This window comes from Didymella exigua, assembly GCF_010094145.1.
Source record: "Didymella exigua CBS 183.55 unplaced genomic scaffold M421scaffold_18, whole genome shotgun sequence".
In the NCBI taxonomy this organism is placed as follows: Eukaryota; Fungi; Ascomycota; class Dothideomycetes; order Pleosporales; family Didymellaceae; genus Didymella; species Didymella exigua.
In genome coordinates this window covers 310,914-328,640 of record NW_022984792.1, presented here as the reverse complement: position 1 = coordinate 328,640, position 17,727 = coordinate 310,914, and the positions used below count along the sequence as shown (strand labels likewise).

Here is a 17,727-nt window from a genome sequence, read left to right as displayed (position 1 = left end):
TGAGTGAGTGAGTGAGTGAGTGAGTAAGGTGGGGTGTGCCAAGAAGATGCAGGGCAACTCAGGCCAGTCCGCGGGCTCAAGTATCAGCTTGCAACCTCCTGCTCTGCTCCGTCCCGTGTATCTTGGACCGGCCTGTCGATGGAGAGGCGCCTGCTGCTGCTACAGGAAGCTGGATCTGCTGCGGGGTGGTGAACTGCCTGCAGCGCGTAAAGGTACCCGACTCCCCGCCTGCAGGCCGCTTTGGCTGCGAATCCGATGCAATGCCGCGCATGTCGCCAGAGCGCTGGACGGGTCGGCGCATGGCGTGCGACGGCAGGCACAGGCTGCAGGACTGTCGCTGATGTACGCGCAGGAACGTCTCGGGAGCGACATTGCTCACTTGCCCACCATTCAGCCCGCGCCGGCAGACAAAGGCGCGCCGCCGCACCCCTCTGCGCCGTCCCGGAGCGCGTCCCCCCAGGCCAAGGGAGACACACATGCGAGTGCCGCTGCGAGTGCCACTGCGAGTGCCATTGCGAGTGCCGCTGCGAGTGCCATTGCGAGTGCCGCTGCGAGTGCCATTGCGAGTGCCGCTGCGAGTGCCACTGCGAGCTCGAGCTCCCCGACCACCACCGACACCATCTCCGACCTGACTGCGTCGTCGTCCCGGCCCTCGCGCCCGGCTGCCCACGCGCCCGGCCGTGCCAGCACCGCGCCCACCGCGCCCACCGCGCCCGCCCCGCCGAAGCAGACGCGCAGCTACAGACGCACCAAGTCGACCAAGGCCGCCGCCGCCCGATGGAGTGACGCTGCGGCCCAGCCCAGGAACAACCCGCAGCCCGCAGCCCAGCCCTCGAGCCTGCAGCTGCCCGCCGCCCATACCCCGCTCAGCAGCACCGCACTCCCCGCACCCGCCCGTTTGATGGCCACGGCGTTTGGCGGGCCCTCGGGAGACTCGCGGCGCAGCGTGTCGTCTCCTCGCCCAAAGGGTCGCGGTATGGCAGACCAGCTCGGACGGCGCCCTGCACCAGCTCTAACACCAGCACAGAAGCCAAGAACACCTTCTGCCGCAATGTCACCATCTACGGCCACTGCCGGTACGAGAACAGTAAGTGTCGGCCGCCGCCGCTGCTGCCGAGCCCTGACGTGACCCTGTCCAGCCTGCCCGTACATCCACGACCACGCCAAACTGAACCAGAACGAGAACGCCAAGAAGCGCTTCAACGTCGACTCGCCCTCCTTCACGCCTCTGCAGCCCACCACCAACGGGGCCGTCACGCCCTCGTCGTCGCGCACCGCCGCCATCTCGCCCAAGGCCGCCAATGCGGCCGTCTTCACCCCCAAGTCGCAGCGCTCCAGTGAGTCTTGCCCGCCCCCTGCCGCGCCTTCTCCGTGCTGCCTGCTGACCTCCCCAGCTGTGACCACGCCCAGCCTGCACACGAAGGAGCCCTCGACCGAGTGGCAGGCGCAGGACTTCCACGAGTTCGTCCCTCAGGCATTCGACGGCCAGCTGGTACGTCCCCACCCGCCGTGTAGCTCACCATGCCGCTCGTTCAGTCCCCGGGCCGCACCACCCGTTGCTTCATCCCCTATTCGCCAGGGCTGACTGTGGTGAAAACCCCAAAGCTCGAAGAAAAGCACTGACCGCCTCAGGTCGACGCAGCGTCGTCGTACGATCCCTTCACCGCGTCGTCGTCCACAGTCGCTGTCTCAGCGCCGACTATCAATCCGTACGCCCGGGACCCATCAGGCCTTGCCGGCGCCGCATACTATCAGAACGCCAACACGTTCCAGGCCTCGCCAGCATACCATCTTTATTGGCCAGTTGGCCCTCAACCCACCGGCCTGCTTGCATATCAGCGCACCGCCCACGACTTGTTCATCCCAGACAGTCTCCGGGAAGACCTGCAGAAGAAGGCCGAGGTCGCTCGTCAGATCCTCCCAAACCCGTCCTTGCCACACATTGAGCAGTACCACTCCCTCTTCTGCCTCGACACATCCCCACAAAGAAACAATGCTCCCTTTGGCTATGCGAGCTGGATCTACAAAGCCATCTCGAGCAAGGACGGCAAGACGTATGCACTGCGTCGACTCGAGAACTTCCGCTTGACGAACGAGACTGCAATGCGCTCGTTCCAGCCATGGAAGCGGATACTAAATGGCAGCGTCGTCACCATCCACGAGGCTTTTACAACAAGAGCGTTTGGCGATAGCTCGTTGATCATGGTGACTGACTACCACCCCAACGCCAAATCACTGGCAGACGAGCATTTCAAACCCGTCCCGCGCTATCACGGCAGACAAGCAGCGTCATCCCATGTGTCAGAGCAGACACTGTGGAGCTACATTGTCCAGATTGGCTCGGCGCTCAAGGCTATACACGGCGCGGGGTTAGCTGCGAGGCTTATCACGCCATCCAAGATACTTCTGACGTCGAAGAACCGCATTCGGCTCAATGCGTGCGGCATCATGGACGTGGTGCAGTTCGAAACCGCACGGCCGATAGCGGATGTACAAGCCGACGACCTTGTCCAACTCGGACGACTTGTCTTGTGCATCGCCAACAACAGCCCCCAGGCTCATATCAACATGCAGAAATCGATGGACTACATATCGAGGAGTTACACGGGCCGCCTGAAAGAGTGCATCCAGTACCTTCTCAGCCCACAGCCGCAGCCAGGCACACCCTCGTCGCCCGCGTCGCCGAACATCCAAAAGGACATTGACACCTTCCTCGGCGGCATCGCGGACCAATTCGCGTCGGTGTTTGACTCTGAGCTCCACGCGCAAGACACGCTGACAAACACACTTGGCCGCGAGCTGGAATCGAGCCGCATCGCGCGCCTGCTCATCAAGCTGAACATGATCAACGAGCGGCCGGAGTTGGACGCATCTCAGCATGTACCCGGAAGCGCTACGGCGAACCCGTCGTCGGGCTGGGCAGAAACAGGAGAGCGGTACTACCTCAAGCTCTTCCGCGACTACGTGTTCCACCAAGTGGACGCCAATGGGCATCCGGTGACGGACCTGGCGCACGTGATCGACTGCCTCAACAAGTTGGACGCGGGGGCAGACGAAAAGGTCATGTTGACGAGCAGAGACGAGCAGAATGTGCTCATTGTCAGCTACAGGGAGGTGAAGAGGGGTCTTGAGTCGGCGTTCCAGGATCTAGTTCGGGCGGGGAGGGCGAGCAAGAGTTAGTGTTGAACACTGGGGATGAAATTAGGATGAGGGGTGAGATGGACGGGAACTTGCCCGTCGGTGAGATTTAGTAGAGTGTGATGATAACGCTATCCATAACGCTTACACATTGAATGATGTCGAGTGCGTTTGCCGTCACGAAGTTTGCCGTCACGAAATGATGTTGAGTGCGTTTGCCGTCACGAAATTTGCCGTCACGAAATGATGTTAAGATGCGTTTGCCGTTGGTGTCTTGGACGGCGACGTGCCTTGGTCAATATTGTTTTGTATTGGAAATGTCAGAGTCCACAGCCCACGCTAATCGATGCCGAAGTCAGAACGCCTGCGATGCACTCGCTCGACCGAGCCCCTCGCCGACTCAATCCTGGTCGTCGTCGTCGTCGTCATCCTCGTCGTCCCCGCCTATCCGCTCCACAATCAGGTTCCCGCTCCGCCCGATGCGCTCCCCGACCGTGCCGCCGGCGCTCAGCGCGTACACCTCTCGCGGCATCGGCGAGACGAGCTGGAACGTGTATGTATGCTTGTAGTTCTGCGGATCTGTGGGGGTGGCGCTGTTCTCCTCATTCCTGTTCTCGCTGCTGTTCTCGCTCGTGGTCTTCTCACCGCTCTGCAGAACATCATAGCACTCGACAAAAGCGTACAAGTCGTCCATGGGCGCGGCGGCAGGGAAGCGGCGCACGACACGCTCCGCGCTCGGGAGGCGCAGCGATATGCGGACGCACTGCTGGTCTGTAGGGGCGGGTTCCAGCGGCAACCGGGCAGCGCGCCAGACGCGCCAGCGGTGCAGATTGCGCGCATTCGTCTCTGCGGCGACGCGGGCTGCCTGGGCTGCCTCTTCGGCGGCGGCTGCGGCGGCTGCGGCTTCACGTTGCTGCTGTGCACGCGCCCGGTCCCGCGCTAGACTGCGCTCGTACGCGCTGTCCTGCTGTGCTCTGATGCTGCGCGTGGCCGTCTGCTCGGCGCGTTGGGCGCGCACGCGGTCCAGCGCTTCGGTGTGTGTGGCCATTGCTGCTTTGAGCTTGGCGAGGTAAGGGCCCGGTGGCGTGGGGCCGGCGATGCGCGCTGCGATGCCCATGGCCGAGGCGGAGACGGCGGGCGTGTGCACGACGAGCGCGCTGAAGGGGAACTTGGTTGTGCTCAGGGCGGCGGCGACGGCGTAGGCTTCGCTGTCGGCCACGGAGCCGGCCCACAGGAGCACGTTGTTCGCGGGGTCGCGCAGGAAGCGGACGACGTCTGGGGCGAGGAGGGTGTCGCGTAGGAAGGACGCGGTGAGGTCGTGCTCGGGCGAGACGAGCACGACGAGTAGGAAGCGCAGCTCTTTCTTGGCCAGATCGAAGGCGCTGGCGTACCCGCCGTCGTGGAATGGGAGCTCGTTGGCGCCGTGCTCCTCCTCGAGCTCGCGCACGAAGCGCGCCGCCGTGTCGCGCGGGTTCAGCGGGCGGCGGCCTGCGCTGCGGCGGGCGGGCGGACTGCGGGCGGTGCCTGCGGTTAAGCGACCCCATAAGCGCGGGAGGAAGGGGAAGAGGGCGCCCATGAAGCGCAAGGACCGCGCCAGGAGCGAGTACAGCAGGCTCACGGGCGCCCACAGCAGCGCGAGGACGAGCGGGGCGCGCGTGTCGATCTGACTCTCTGGCTGGGGGACCACGCGCGGCGCGGGCTCGACGGCGGCGCGGCGGCTCCATGTCGATGTCGAGGAGCCGTTCATCAGGTTCTCTGCTTGCCGTGTGTCGTGTGGTGGTGGTGGTGGTGCTGCTGCTGCTGCGGCAGCGGCAGCGACGGGATCCTCGGCTGGTTCGCCGTCGAAGAAGCGCGCGATGGCTATTTGCACGTTCCACTGGCATCGTGTAAGGAGCGGGACGGCGTCTTGGAGCGGCGCGTCCGTGACGGCGGTGAATTGCTGGAGGGCCGCTTGCTGGTCGGGCGTCAACGACCCGATGTCGACTTCGTCGGCCATGGTGGGGAGCTTCGAGGTTGCGGCGCTGTGTCTCCTTCCCAACTTCGTCCTTATCTGTGCTGAATTGCGACGTTGACGTTGTTGACTGCCTGTCCTCAACTCAACGTCACTCGCCAAGCACAGAGCTACCGAACTAGTGAGGCTCTCGGCCCGCTACCACGCGACGCCGCACTAGCACCAGCACGGCAGCCAATGTCTGGGGTAGTGGCAGCCGTTTCAACATCATGTCGTGCATGTGCTGATCCTGCACCGTTTGTGTCTGCATGTCCAACGCTGCAAACATCATCTTGGACGAATTAGATCGCTTCCCGCCGTCTGGAGCGACCTTGCGTGCACTCCACAAGCTCAGCTCAGCTTCCAAGAGGCTCTCGAACCGAGTTGTTTGTACCCTCACGACAACACCTTGCAAAGCTTGTTGTCAATCCGGCAGCTGCTGAGTGTTCGTGGAAAAGATCCCCGCAACGCCCAGTCACCACCGCATGCAGGTCCGTCTACTTCCACACAGCGCTGCAGCACAGCATATGCACGTGTCGTCATCGCTTACCCTTTGTACGTTTGACAGCTACCCATCAGCAGGATTGGCGTTGACGTCGTCTTCTGAGGTAGCTTTGGTGTCAGCTTCGCCGTTTGTGGCTTGTGCTCCACGCACAAAAATGGGCTTTCACGGCACTTGCATATAAGCGGGGACGTTGTCGCAGACTCCAGGTCGATAAGAAGCTATAATGAAAATCAAGAAATGCTCTCGTTGGTCCAATGTCGCCCACAAGGTACCGACGTTGCCAGCGGAGCACAACCAAAATAGACCGAATAGCATGTTTGAATCTCCAAGCAGTGCCACATCCATGCCCGGCGCTCAAGGCCACAATTTGACGGCCCGTCTCCTCTCGTCGCTCCAAAGCAATGTAACATGACCGTCGTAGAATGACTCAATCCCCTTGAAAGCCCCCGAGAGCCACTACAGCTGACCGCTGCACTGTGCCTGACAGACATGGACGCAGTTGCCCACTGGCAAGCGCTCCGGTGAAGTCGCCCAAACGCCTGGTCGTCGGCGAAAGCTCTCGATGGCGGGAACTTGTGACGCTGACAGGTAAGGTTGATAGAAGAACGATAGCAAGCAGCTTGTCAAGGCTGCAGCTGCCTCTGCATCAACCGCCCTGGCCGTTGGGAGGAGTGCGACCCCAGGAGCTCTGAGCTTTGTCGTGGTACGAGCTGAACATCAGAGGGCTAGCCATGTGCACATCGTGAGCATGGCCGTTCTGAACCTCGTTGTAGCTGCTCCCAGAAAACGACCCCCACGTGCCGCTATTAGCATTTGTGTGTCCCCATGAGGCACCCACCCCGAGCCCACCACTAATGGGTCGGGAAGCCCTGCCCGCCGTCGGAGTCATACCATCAGCGCTCAGCTGCGAGTTTGCAGACTCACCACGCACGTGGCTAGACATGCCGTGTGAGCCGCCACCATTCATCGATGGCCTGCGAGGATCGAAACTGTGTCCGTTGAACGCGGGCGACGAAGGGTTTGGCGAACCATGTACGCCTGTAGACCAGATCGAGTTCTGGTTCCACTGCCCGTCAGGAAGGGACGGCAGGTGTGCAGGTCCACGCATCGAAGAGGTGGAGCCAGATCGCTGCATCGAAGCAGAGAGCATGGCAGCGCCTGGAGCCGGAGACAAAGGCTTGTAGTTCTTGACCGAGTTCACCAAGTCACTGATCGAGAACGGTGCTGGAGCATAAGTGTTGTCGTTGACTACCGCGGTATCCTCGAATGTCTGCTCAGGGGGTGTTGGCGGCATGTTCTCGTCTTCCTCGGGAAGGGGATCCAAACCATCGTCTGCACCGACCAGATCGTCAACCATGGAGCGCATCGCCGTGTCCTTGGCAACGGTAGTAGAAGCTGACTCAGATGGCGCGGCAACGCTGTACGACTTCTGGTCGTCTGGAATAGGCGCGGCAGGAGGAAACAAAGGCATGTCCACAGCCCGCGGAGAAAGAACAGGTGAGCCGTCCATGCGAGTGATGGGGCTCGCCAGCAGCTCAGATGGAAGTCCCTCCTCGCGGTAGATGAAGCGAGTGCCAGCCAGGTCCAAAGGCGCGTCTGCGTTCTGTGTCAGAAGCAGACCGTCGATCAGCAAATCCTTGATGCGCATGAGCATCTCCACGTTGGGGTGATTTCTCTCGACGTCTGTCCACTTGGGCTTCAGAGCCTCGCCGTCGTACCACACCTTCATTGTGTCTGGTGACATCAGGGGCTGGAAGCCGATAGTGTCGGTGTCTTCCTCCAACATGTAGTTCTCTTTCGGCAGCTGATCAACGGGGAAGCTCGATGTCAGTAGCGTCAGAGTCGCAGCGTAAGCCTTCCAGAGCTCTTGTACATCCACGATGGTCAAGGTGTCGGCGATGTTAGCGTTGAGCACCTGCCAGTAGCGTGCGAACCACGTGCTGTATAGACGAAGTCCGGGAAGTATGCGGCGTGCAACGGCGGTGATCTTATCGGACAGCTGTCGTGCATTGTCGCCGTTCTGATAGGTCACATCGTCGGCCTCGGACAGACGCTCAAGCTCGGGCTGCAATACCTGCAACAAGATGAAGAAGGTCTTGACGTTGAGACGGAGGAAGTAGAAGTATGTGCGCATGATGTGCTCGGGTGGGTTTGCTGCCTGCATCTGTACAGTCGCAAAGTACTCGGCTGCGAGGTTGATCAGGATGATCTTGGGTAGGATCGAGTCCAGCGGGCGCTCCTTGAGCTCAACAGCGAGATGGCTGAGCACCTCACCCTCCAGCTCATCGTGCGCAGCAAACTCCTCGCCTTTGTAGATCTTGCTGTGCAGGCGCACGAACCAGGCAACCAGAGCGCGACCTGTATTGCCGTCGGCAGATTTGTGGCTGCTGATCAGCTGACCCTTATCCCAAGCTGCGATGATGCGCTTGAACTCGGTCTCGAGGTTCCCCCTGGCCTGCGGATACGGTAGCTTGCAGGCGAGCGAGCGATAGAGGTGGTACACGGTGCGGAAGTGGTCGCCGTCTTCGCGCGAGACGACCGCGAGCTGATTGGAAGCGTAGCCAGAGTCGGGGTATATGTCGTGAGCGAGGTCGTAGTAGCCTTTGGCAGGGCCCCAGTTGCGCTCCTTGTCCTTGTCAACAAGCTCCGTCTCGCGGTAGCGGGAGAGATCACCGAGGTGAATCAGCGTCTGGTGGCACGACTGGAAGACGGTGTTCCTGAGGGCTGCGGGTATGCGCGGGCGCGGGGACGTCTTGGACGCTGGGGTCGTGTGAGCAGCGGCATCGCCGGTAGCGTGGGTCCACTTACCATCGTCCTTCCATTTCTGGGCGATTTTGCGCAGCTCGGGAATGCCGTCGAAGTGGGCGTCGAGGTTCAGGATGTACTGGCGGTAGTAGCGCTGGCTGGCCTTGATGAATTGGAGGTAGTTCTTCTGGAACTTGCGAATTTCCACAACATGATCTTTGGACTTCTTGAGCTGCATTGCGTCAGTCCAGCACCCTGCCCCCGGTGACACGCAAACGCACCATCTTATGCATTTGCCTGAAGATGGCGTTGACCTTCAAATGCGCGGTCCAGAGCTTCTGCTCAACCTCGTGGGCTGAGGCATACGCGAAGTCGGCAAACGTCAGGCTCTCGCAGGCTGCCCGGTACCTGGCACGTATTAGCAGTCGCCTTGGCACGACCGAGACGTTTCCTACTCCTGGAGCACCGAAGCCAGCTCTGGGGCCAATGCCTGGCCATCGGCGCGCTTGTTCAGCTCCTCTTCCATCGCCCGGGCCCGCCTGTCCTGGTCAGCACCTTGCTGGTGGGGCGCGTTGCTTCAGCGCGCACCTGTCTAGTTGTTCAATGGTTGCGGCCATGCCTTCCTTGTGCATGCGCCGACAATGTTCACGTGTGACCCCACGGTCGGCCGGGAGGTCAGACGAAGGCACGGAGCACGGAATGGCGTTCGTAGTGGCGGGCGTATTCCATTGAAGTCGTGGATGCCCTGGTGCGAGGACGTGTAGTGAGCGGGGAGGCGGCAGCAGCTGGCGGGCACCCGGAACGCGCGTGAGGGCGTCTACGTGTGCGGCGATGTCGGGGTGAGAGACGTCGTAAGGCAGACTTGCGTGAGTCGCCCGAGGCGAGGCGTTGGGTTCCTTCCGCGTTGGTGAAATCACGGTAGACCCTGGTGCCCGCCCCACTTGCTCTTCGACTAGCACACCTCGCTCCTCCCCTCAGCCCTCACCACGCCCTCGACTGCACTTCTGGAGAGGGGACACCACTGGCTTGACAAGGTACTGCCCTCTTTCATAACCTCACAGCCACTGTCAGCATACATCATGGGGATCAAACGCTCACGTGGAGACTCTCTGTCGTCTTCAGCAGACCCCAGCAGTCCTTTCTTGCGCGACCAGTCTGTCGACGTCAAGCTTGTCCATATAGACACAGAATCGGCTGCATCTGAGCAGCTCGCCGTTATGAAGTGCTTGCTCCCTCCACATGCGCCCATGGCGTTTGCCTCATTCGACGAGTATGACGTACACTACCAGAAGATGCACACAAACAGATGCTCTGAGTGCCAGAAGAACTTCCCTGATGAGCACATCCTGCATTTGCACATTTCAGAAAATCATGATCCATTCGTTGCTGCCAGGAGAGACAAGGGCGAACAAACGGTAGGTCTCTTCATGTTCTCGAGTACCGTGCTATGAGGGTGAAGGGGACTGAAGCGTACGTGTCCTAAGTACACACTTCATGGAATTGACCCAGACCATCGACTGACTGATCGTAGTATGCCTGTCTGGTCCCAACATGCGATCGTCTCTGCAGCACTGCGCCCAAGCGCCGCATGCACTGCGTAGACAAGCACCAGTTTCCGAAGAACTATGACTTCTTCATCATTAACGACGGCATTGATCGCAGGAACAGCATGTTGCGACCCACTCATCGACGACGATCAAGCACAATGATCTCTGCGACTTCAAACGCTGGGAGGCGCAAAGGAGAGTCCTTTGCGAGCGCTGCTGGTGACAGCATGGACGTGGTGCAGAACAAGGAAGAAGCTCAGGCGGTCAAGCAGCAGCAGCAGCGCGACTCGAGATCTTCGCACATCAAACTGCGTGGCCGCGGTGGATTCAGCCATCCTCAAGGCTATGGGCGAGGCCATGACAGCCAGAATCAAGCTGCACAGACCTCGGAACAAGAGGGAGGTGATTCTGTTGATAGTATTACTTCCAGCATGACGGCGTTGCATTTCGTACCCCACAGCGTGCGGATGGCACGAGGCAGAGGGCGTGGAAGAGGTGTATGATGGCTGCTGGACGTCCTACAAGGCACTGCGCTTTCTTCAAGGTCAGAAACTGAACAACTCCATTAAAGCCAGGGGCGACAGTACGTCTTGCCGATGTTGGGTTCTTCCTTCTTTCCCGTCCTGGCAATGCATTCCTGCCTCTGTATAGGTGATGATTCCACGTGTCAGTATCAACATTCCTCACGGGATTTTCCGCCCGGCCTTGGATCACATTCGCAAGCAATCTTTCGAGTTATTCTTATCGCGAGCCACAGTACGTTACGCAGGCCCTGAAATGACGAGCCGTGGTTCCCACCCATGATTCTACACCAAAATGCCGTGCGCACTGCAGCAGCGCACACTGTGCAACAGCTGCGTGCACCGTGTATTGGCCGATTGAGCACCTCAGAGTCACAAAGTGAAGGTGACTCGCCTGTTGCCATGCCACGCGACAACCGTTTGTTTATGCTATTCCTCACCATCGCCGCTTGCCTGCACATCGTCAGACTCCACATCTGCATGCTATGGCTTACAAAAATCATGCAGAAACCTGTCGCTGCTCGCCGCGCTCTCGCTGTCGAATTCTTAAGACGACTGGACCAGATGAAGAGTCGCAGACACCGCTCGCAGTCTCTCCCCGCGTCGCGCCTTCGCTTTGCAGACAAACCACAGAGGCGACAAAGCTCGATACACATCCATTCGCATCTTCATCGGCCAGAACCTCCCGGACTATCTCCAGGAATTCGGTCTTGGCTGCCTCGGCAGAGTGCTGTAGGGACAGTGATGGATGGGTTCGTACTTGAACAGCTGGCAATGGAGAGTGTTTCAAATACCTCCAGCCCCCAGGGTACTCCGGCTGCTGTTGTGAAGGTTTTGCAGATGGATAGGCAGGCAGAGCATGTCGACCAAGAAGCCTCCATCTCCCAAGAAGCAGAATTGACGCCACCGATCTCGCCCAAGACCATCGCGATCGTTCAGGCCGACAGCTTGCCACAGTATGACTATGGCTGCACACCGCCATCGTCGGATCGCGAATCATCTGGCTCCGACACAACGTCTACGACAGGAGATGGATCTCAATACCCGAAAGCACGCAGACCAACTGCTCACCCGGACGACGAAACTGTCGCGGGCGCAGAGGATGGTAACATGGAGAGCCCTGACCGGACCCTTGTCGACTTCAACGACGCGATCAATGACCTTACAACTCCTCAGCATTACAGACATTGCCGAGACATCTCGGTTGACTCTACATCGACCACCATCCACAGATCAGCAACAAGAACGCTTCGAGCGCAGAGCAAGAACAAGGGAGGGTTGTTAGAGCTCAGAGCGAGCGCCACAAGATCAAGCGACCCCAAGCCTGCCCACACACACCGACGGAACAGATCTGTAAATTTGCCGGTCCGACCGCTTCCCTCTCGACCTGAGAGCATCCAGCATACTCAATTCCAGCCACCAGCTCCGCAGATAACCGTCCAGGCTGCTCTTGAGCTACAGTATAAGTACCGCCACATTTTCATTGGAACGGCCTCGCTGTACGACTTTCTAAAGACGCTGGAGACCTCCTCGCTAGGATTGACAACGAAGCTGGCTGTAATGAAGTCATACCTATCACTGGCCTCCAAGGAGCAGTTCCTGTGTCGGCAAAACTCATCGAGTCCTGAGGATTGGGATCTTGTGACACGCATTACGCCTAAAATTTCAGATTTCACCCCTTTCACTTTGGCACGAGTACAGCTAGGGTCAGTCTCCCTACAAAAGTTTGTAGATAGAATCCCTTTCGACATGTACGACAAAGTGCCTACCGCGACGATTGTAGAAGCATTCAAAAATGCCAGCCTCATGGATGCTGAGGAGGATGGCGACACAGAGAATAGGGCGCATGCGTTCAGAAGCTGGCTATTGGCACAAAACCATACCGCGCAGTAATTAGATTGGCTAGTGTTTGTATATTGAGTATTAACGACACCGTCTGTCTTTGTCGTCCCGTCTAGATGTTTCCTTCAGATGTCATGTCTTTTGCTTACGGGCGACTACGCGACTACCTCCAGGGTTGTTTGCTATTTTCTCTTTCTCGCTATATACCCCTGTTCTACACCATACAACGTATAATACAACTCTCGTTGTCGACCTCTTCCGTCTCCTCGCCTTCGAACACACCAACAGCACCAGAAGTAACTTTACATACACGCGGAGTTTTCATTGAATCCTGAAACATTGAAGACGTAGCTCTCCGCCATCGACACAACAGGATTTCAGCGAAAATTCAGTATTGTCCCCTTCCTAGCCGCACGCAATGATCTTTTCACTGCCCGCGCCAGCCCACGGCGACGGTCCCTGCGACTTATCAAGCGACCGAGCGCCGGCTACACAGCGACCGCCGACCGGCTCAACACCCAGGCTACATCAATTTAAGCTGCACCACTACAACCAACTCTGAGCGTCACAGCAGCTGAACCTGCTGCAATGCTGCCACGGAGACTCTGGGTGACCCAGCGACTGACTATCTCGTGGAGGAAGAGCCCGCACAAGTCATATCTGACATCGATGCCTCAATCTTGGGCTTAATCAGCCTTTTTGAAGGCAAAGCCCTGCTGCCAGAGCTTTACGAAGGCAAGGGGCAGGCCTTTCTCGAACCTACCTTGACGCTTCTAGATTTTGGTCTTGACACGTGGGCAGGCCAACTCACGGCGTCGTTGCTCCCGGAAGAACTCGTCCACATGCCCCGGAGCCTGTCTTACGAATTGGATATCTCAGACTAGTACGATGTGATCCAGTGATGAGACATGTGTGCTGCTGAAGACTTTGTGTCGATATGTGATTGATACTATGTGATGCCTGATCGTGATAATAGAACGACCATGCTAGTAGAACTGTGAGAGCTTCATATGTAAATGCTCGTAGTTGTTCCCAATTCCTCGGATGCTGTTCCGCTACACGCGCCACTGCTAATGAGCCAATACCATATGCCCGAGCAACTTCGTCAACGCATCCATATCTAGAATTTCTAGGTCAGTACACAAGAAGCAGAGAAGGCAAACGTCGGCAGATCGACTAACTCGCATACTTCGCCTCGGTCTCAACTCTGTCGGAGCGCTGCACCTTGCCTGTGAACCTGCCCGTACCACCACTGAGCAGACCATCGAATTCAACGGCTCGCGCAGCCTCGGCATCCTCCCAGCCGTGTCGCAAGTTCCAGCCCGCGTCTAGCGCAGCGTACTCGTTGAGATTGACTTCCTGCACGATCTCGCCGAGGTACTGCCACTTGGAGCTCATCATCGCTGGTGAAAGCGCGTTGTAGCGCTTTGTGAAGATGGGATTGCGTAGAGCTGTGGCGGCGGCGAAGCCGTTGACCGCTTCGATGGCGGATTGGTCAATGCTGAGGCCGAGATGGGGCAGCTTTGCATAGCCGCATGATACGAACGAGATGGACATGAGCGAAGTGGCCCGGTTTGCGTCGACTTTCGAATGCATAGACTCGAAGTCAGAGAGATTGGTGCCGGGCGAGATTTGGTCAATGATGTCGATCCACGAGCCTTCGCGAGCTGGAGTCTGCAGGGTAGCGCTGGCACTGCTGGTCGCAGCATTGGCTTGTGCGTTCTGATTTGCCATTGCGTTCTGCAGGAAGTTAACTTGAACAGCAAGATGCATGATCTGGGCGGCGTGTTGTTGTTGCTGTTGAAGCTGTTGTTGGGCTTGCTGAAACTGCATTGTGGCCTGTGGCGCGCCGGCTTGAGCTTGCGGTGCTGTCAGAGCCTGAACATTTTGAGTCAGAGCATGAGCATTCTGCAGTTGCTGTTGCAGTTGGGTTTGCAAAACATGCACTTGTTGATGCTGCTGCACGCCCCCAGCATTTGCTTGCATTTGCTGAAGTTGAGCGTGCAGATTCTGGATGTGGATATTCAGGACCTGACCGTTGCCCGGGACGTTGTTCGCAGGAGCAGCATTGCCCCCAGCATTGTTGTTACCGTGAGCCCACAGAGCAAGTTGAGCTGGAGGAGCATTCAAAAGTATGGCTTGCTGACCAGCGTGTGCAGCCTGCGCATTCCCTGAGGGCCGGAGTGTGGCTGTCAGCGAGACAAACTCCAGAGCCAAGTGCTTGAGCGCATACTCGTCATGAACCTTGACAAATTGCAGTAGAGCGGACGGGGTGATCCAACAGTTACGCAACGTAAGCTCTTCCAAATGAGGAAAGTGTACCAGAGCCTCTCGGAGCATGTTGGTGTCTTGTACTATAGCAGTTTCCATGGGCGGGCTAGTCGAATCTGCGTGCATACGAGCTCTCAGTGGCAACAGAGGCGCTGGCATCAGGAGCTTGTTTCGTGCATGCAGTCCCTCAGCATGCTCTCCACCCGCGGCAAATCCCACTGTCAACCTGGTGATCTTGGACCGTGGCGCGACTTGAGCTTGCAGAAGGCCACAGAAAGTATCGACGTGACCAGCTGGGTCCACTCTGGGGGTATCGACAAAACCGGCCTCGTCTTTCTCCACTGTCCTCCATCCCGGTATGACCATCAGAGTAACATCTTGCAAGCTCGGTAGCGCATCCCAAAAGTCTGCACGGTCTAGCATGGAGATGTAACGGTCGGCGAGGCTAGAAATGTTGAGCGTGTGTATCAAATGGAACGTAGTCCGATTGTCAATGACCGAAAGCATATAGGATGACAAGAATGCGCGTTGAGCCCACTCCGTTTCGAGCAGCCATTCTTTCTGAGCCTTAGTGAGAGTAGCAGGTACAATGGGACTCAGGACTTGTGCAGCGTCATTGTGCTGTAACGTTGAACTGGTAAACAAGATACCAGCGTTAACAGAAGATGATCTCAAGACGTGGCGATCAAGTGAGCTTGTGTCATCGAGTGGTTGTGAAACGGCTGCATCTGCTGTGTCATGCGGGGTCGCTTCATGCGGGATGTGAGACTCCAGGAACGGCAGACTTGGTTGTGTCGCAGCCAACAGTCGAGACTCTTGTACTTCCGTCAAAGGACGCGCTCCTTCCAGTCGGTAGAGAGATGCTGTGCGAGCATCGTCACCTGCACGGACATGCGTGTCCTCAATGTGATGCCAGAGCTCCTGTTGAGCCTGCGATCGGCGATCTGGAACGTTTTGGCGAGACCCGAAAATACTGGGTGGTGTTTGCAAGATGCGTGCTCTAATCGAAAGGTCTGGACCGTTCAACCATCCAAGGCCACTGTTGACGGTGAGTGCGAGCTCTTTGACTTTGGTCAGCTCTGAGAAGGCAGTTTTCATTCGCGGTGTCTCGTCAGCGGCAGATTCGAGACCAGCAACGGCATCGAACCGTCGATACTCCTCGAAAGGCCAATCATAATTACCCCAGAAGCTGGTCTTTTGCTCTGTCGTCGACTTCGAAGGAGGCGCAGATAAGGAGTCCTCGTTCATCTCGAAGCTCATCCCGTATCTGAGGATGTGCCTTCCAAAGCCACGGAACACGTCGAGACCATGGCCGTTGTACACCTCATCTCCGTTGGCATTCTTCCAACAATATTCCGGCCTGCTTATTCTCGCACGTTTCTTGCCCTTGCGATCAGGTTTCACTTCTTGTCCCAGCATGCCATAAATCTCAGTGTTGAAAGGAACAACGACTGTTCTAAAAGCAGCTTGAGATGTGTACTCGTTCAGCTCGCGGCTTACTAGACGGAGAGATTTGACATCATCTCGGTTGAGGTGCTCGATGATCTGTTCGACGAGCTCAACAGGGAGCTGCCAAAACGGGCGGCCTGTGCTGGTCGAGGATGTAGACTGTGGATCGATCGTCTCCGGAGCTGACGCACTCCACCCACCATTCTGCCCTCGGAGATTGTATCGATCTTGAGTGGCCACCTGTAGTCTACTTGTGGAGGGGTCGACTCCTTTGTTGCCCCATTTTCCTCGGCTGACATTAAGTGAGGCATACCTGGCAGGCAACTTTGCCCTGTTACGGAAGTTGGGCCAAATATCGTTTGCTTCGGGATCCGGATCGGTGGCATGGTAGAGCATCGCGGTAATCGCTCCATGCCTCTCCAGTGTATTCAGCAGATCCTTGCTTTCCTTATCTCGAATTTTCTCTCTCGCTCGTTTCGATGAACCTCCCATATCGTGATCGTTACCAACAAGCCAACCTGGCAACGCTTGGTGGCTTGAAAAGTTTGCAGGGGTTGCGCGATTGGAGCTGTAGCTGTTGGGTTCGTCGTCACTAGGGCCGAGACCGCCGATGTCGCGGACTGGCTGGAACGTTGACGTCTCTGAATAGGACGCAGAAGTATGAGGTTGTGTATGCGTACGCCGCAAAGGATGGAAAGCGTTGCGTAGATCGTTCTCAACAAGCCCTTCTTCCAAGGCGATCGACAAGTCGATCTCATAGGGAGATAGGCCAGGGGCACCGTCCAAGCCAAGGCCGATCTGCCTGGGAGAGAGATCTCCTCGCGAGGGAGAGCCTACAGCTGAGTCCCGTCCCCTTCTTGATTGTTGGCCTTGCGAGAAAAGGCTGAACCTCGATTCGCGGCTGCGTGTAGATACCACGGTCGACAATGCAAAACCTGTGTTGACGACAGGAGCTGTTTTGCGGGGTAGTGGCACGGTTGTGGACGAAAGTGTTGGAGTGGAATCGGCAACGTCTGCGGAAGAGGGCTCGGGGCGTGATCTTGTACTGCGGCGGCGGGGAGGCTGCGGACGCTGTGGACGTTAGTGTGCGTATGACAGGTGAAAGACCGGTACCAAGTAGACGGCTGATTGGTCTCATTGCCTACCGTCTGTGGCTGAGAGGTGCTCTACCGCACTGTGCATGCTGCGCAGCGTGTTTGCGTCACACGTACCTGACTTGAAGCGTTTGCTGCTGCCTCGCTATCACTCGCACCGCCCTCCTCGCAGTTGCGATGACTTCTCAGACTTCTCCGCCTATTACTAGCCGGAGACTGCCTCACAGTAGCGCTGCGACTATCATCCATGCCGGGCGACAAGATGTGTCGGCGGTTGTATGCTTTGGACGGTGCCTTAGCTCTCAGCCTGCTCAATCATGGGAATGTGCGGCGCGGAGGGTCCAGTCCCACGATCACGGAGGTATATACAGTAAGCCAATTCTGGCAAGCACCAGCAGGGCGAGGTGTGGGGTCATTAAAGTCGGAGGTGGTGAACGCTGGTGCAAAAGTGAGAGGTCGCGTCGGCGCGCGGCTCTGCTTTCGCTGCATACGCGACTTCCCCACCATGACGCCAGATTTCGCGCTAGTCTAGCCTGTGCGGGGAGGCCTGCACCTCGCCATCCACTCTCGTGTCATCAGAAATATTTCCATTCCACATTTGAGGCTCCGCAGCAAGGTGTTTGAC

At 57.8% G+C, this 17,727-nt stretch overlaps 6 protein-coding genes across 6 annotated transcripts; 3 read left to right on the top strand and 3 right to left on the bottom strand.

Moving 5' to 3' along the window:
• Positions 1-340: 340 nt before the first annotated feature.
• M421DRAFT_394241 (uncharacterized protein) lies at positions 341-3,281 on the top strand (the record flags this gene model as incomplete). Its single annotated transcript, XM_033590058.1, has 6 exons — positions 341-450; positions 544-974; positions 1,028-1,087; positions 1,140-1,337; positions 1,395-1,492; positions 1,633-3,281. The coding sequence occupies 6 exons, from the start codon at positions 341-343 to the stop codon at positions 3,178-3,180; spliced, it is 2,445 nt and encodes an 814-aa protein (XP_033447451.1). The 3' UTR covers positions 3,181-3,281.
• A 257-nt stretch (positions 3,282-3,538) lies between these two features.
• M421DRAFT_101979 (uncharacterized protein) lies at positions 3,539-5,134 on the bottom strand (the record flags this gene model as incomplete). The annotated part of the gene is made up of 2 exons (XM_033586711.1): positions 3,539-3,717; positions 3,757-5,134. 2 exons carry the CDS (start codon positions 5,132-5,134, stop codon positions 3,539-3,541), a joined length of 1,557 nt encoding a protein of 518 aa, XP_033447450.1.
• A 912-nt stretch (positions 5,135-6,046) lies between these two features.
• Positions 6,047-9,170, bottom strand: M421DRAFT_184748 (uncharacterized protein). The gene is made up of 5 exons (XM_033587924.1): positions 8,967-9,170; positions 8,834-8,917; positions 8,660-8,786; positions 8,442-8,610; positions 6,047-8,393 (listed from the first exon to the last, which is right to left on the bottom strand). The coding sequence occupies exons 1-5, from the start codon at positions 9,008-9,010 to the stop codon at positions 6,280-6,282; spliced, it is 2,538 nt and encodes an 845-aa protein (XP_033447449.1). The 5' UTR covers positions 9,011-9,170; the 3' UTR covers positions 6,047-6,279.
• A 194-nt stretch (positions 9,171-9,364) lies between these two features.
• M421DRAFT_422055 (uncharacterized protein) lies at positions 9,365-10,503 on the top strand. Its single transcript, XM_033593043.1, has 3 exons — positions 9,365-9,412; positions 9,501-9,793; positions 9,910-10,503. The coding sequence occupies exons 2-3, from the start codon at positions 9,626-9,628 to the stop codon at positions 10,426-10,428; spliced, it is 687 nt and encodes a 228-aa protein (XP_033447448.1). The 5' UTR covers positions 9,365-9,412; positions 9,501-9,625; the 3' UTR covers positions 10,429-10,503.
• Positions 10,504-11,766: 1,263 nt separating this feature from the next.
• On the top strand, positions 11,767-12,315 carry M421DRAFT_36928 (uncharacterized protein; the record flags this gene model as incomplete). The annotated part of the gene is made up of 1 exon (XM_033589739.1): positions 11,767-12,315. A coding segment is annotated over one exon (549 nt), but the record flags the coding sequence as incomplete, so codon positions are not given.
• Positions 12,316-13,203: 888 nt separating this feature from the next.
• On the bottom strand, positions 13,204-17,538 carry M421DRAFT_422052 (uncharacterized protein). Its single transcript, XM_033593042.1, has 2 exons — positions 17,220-17,538; positions 13,204-17,079 (listed from the first exon to the last, which is right to left on the bottom strand). Exons 1-2 carry the CDS (start codon positions 17,349-17,351, stop codon positions 13,465-13,467), a joined length of 3,747 nt encoding a protein of 1,248 aa, XP_033447446.1. The 5' UTR covers positions 17,352-17,538; the 3' UTR covers positions 13,204-13,464.
• Positions 17,539-17,727: the final 189 nt, after the last annotated feature.

Coding starts and splice junctions, on each gene's coding strand:
- M421DRAFT_184748 (XM_033587924.1), bottom strand. CDS start 9,010: ATGCACAAGGAAGGCATGGCCGCAACCATTGAACAACTAGACAG. Junction 8,918..8,966: donor ACCATTGAACAACTAGACAG/GTGCGCGCTGAA, acceptor TGACCAGGACAG/GCGGGCCCGGGCGATGGAAG. Junction 8,394..8,441: donor CCAGAAATGGAAGGACGATG/GTAAGTGGACCC, acceptor ACACGACCCCAG/CGTCCAAGACGTCCCCGCGC.
- M421DRAFT_422055 (XM_033593043.1), top strand. CDS start 9,626: ATGGCGTTTGCCTCATTCGACGAGTATGACGTACACTACCAGAAGATG. Junction 9,794..9,909: donor GAGACAAGGGCGAACAAACG/GTAGGTCTCTTC, acceptor GACTGATCGTAG/TATGCCTGTCTGGTCCCAAC.
- M421DRAFT_422052 (XM_033593042.1), bottom strand. CDS start 17,351: ATGGATGATAGTCGCAGCGCTACTGTGAGGCAGTCTCCGGCTAGTAAT. Junction 17,080..17,219: donor CAGCAAACGCTTCAAGTCAG/GTACGTGTGACG, acceptor TAACGTCCACAG/CGTCCGCAGCCTCCCCGCCG.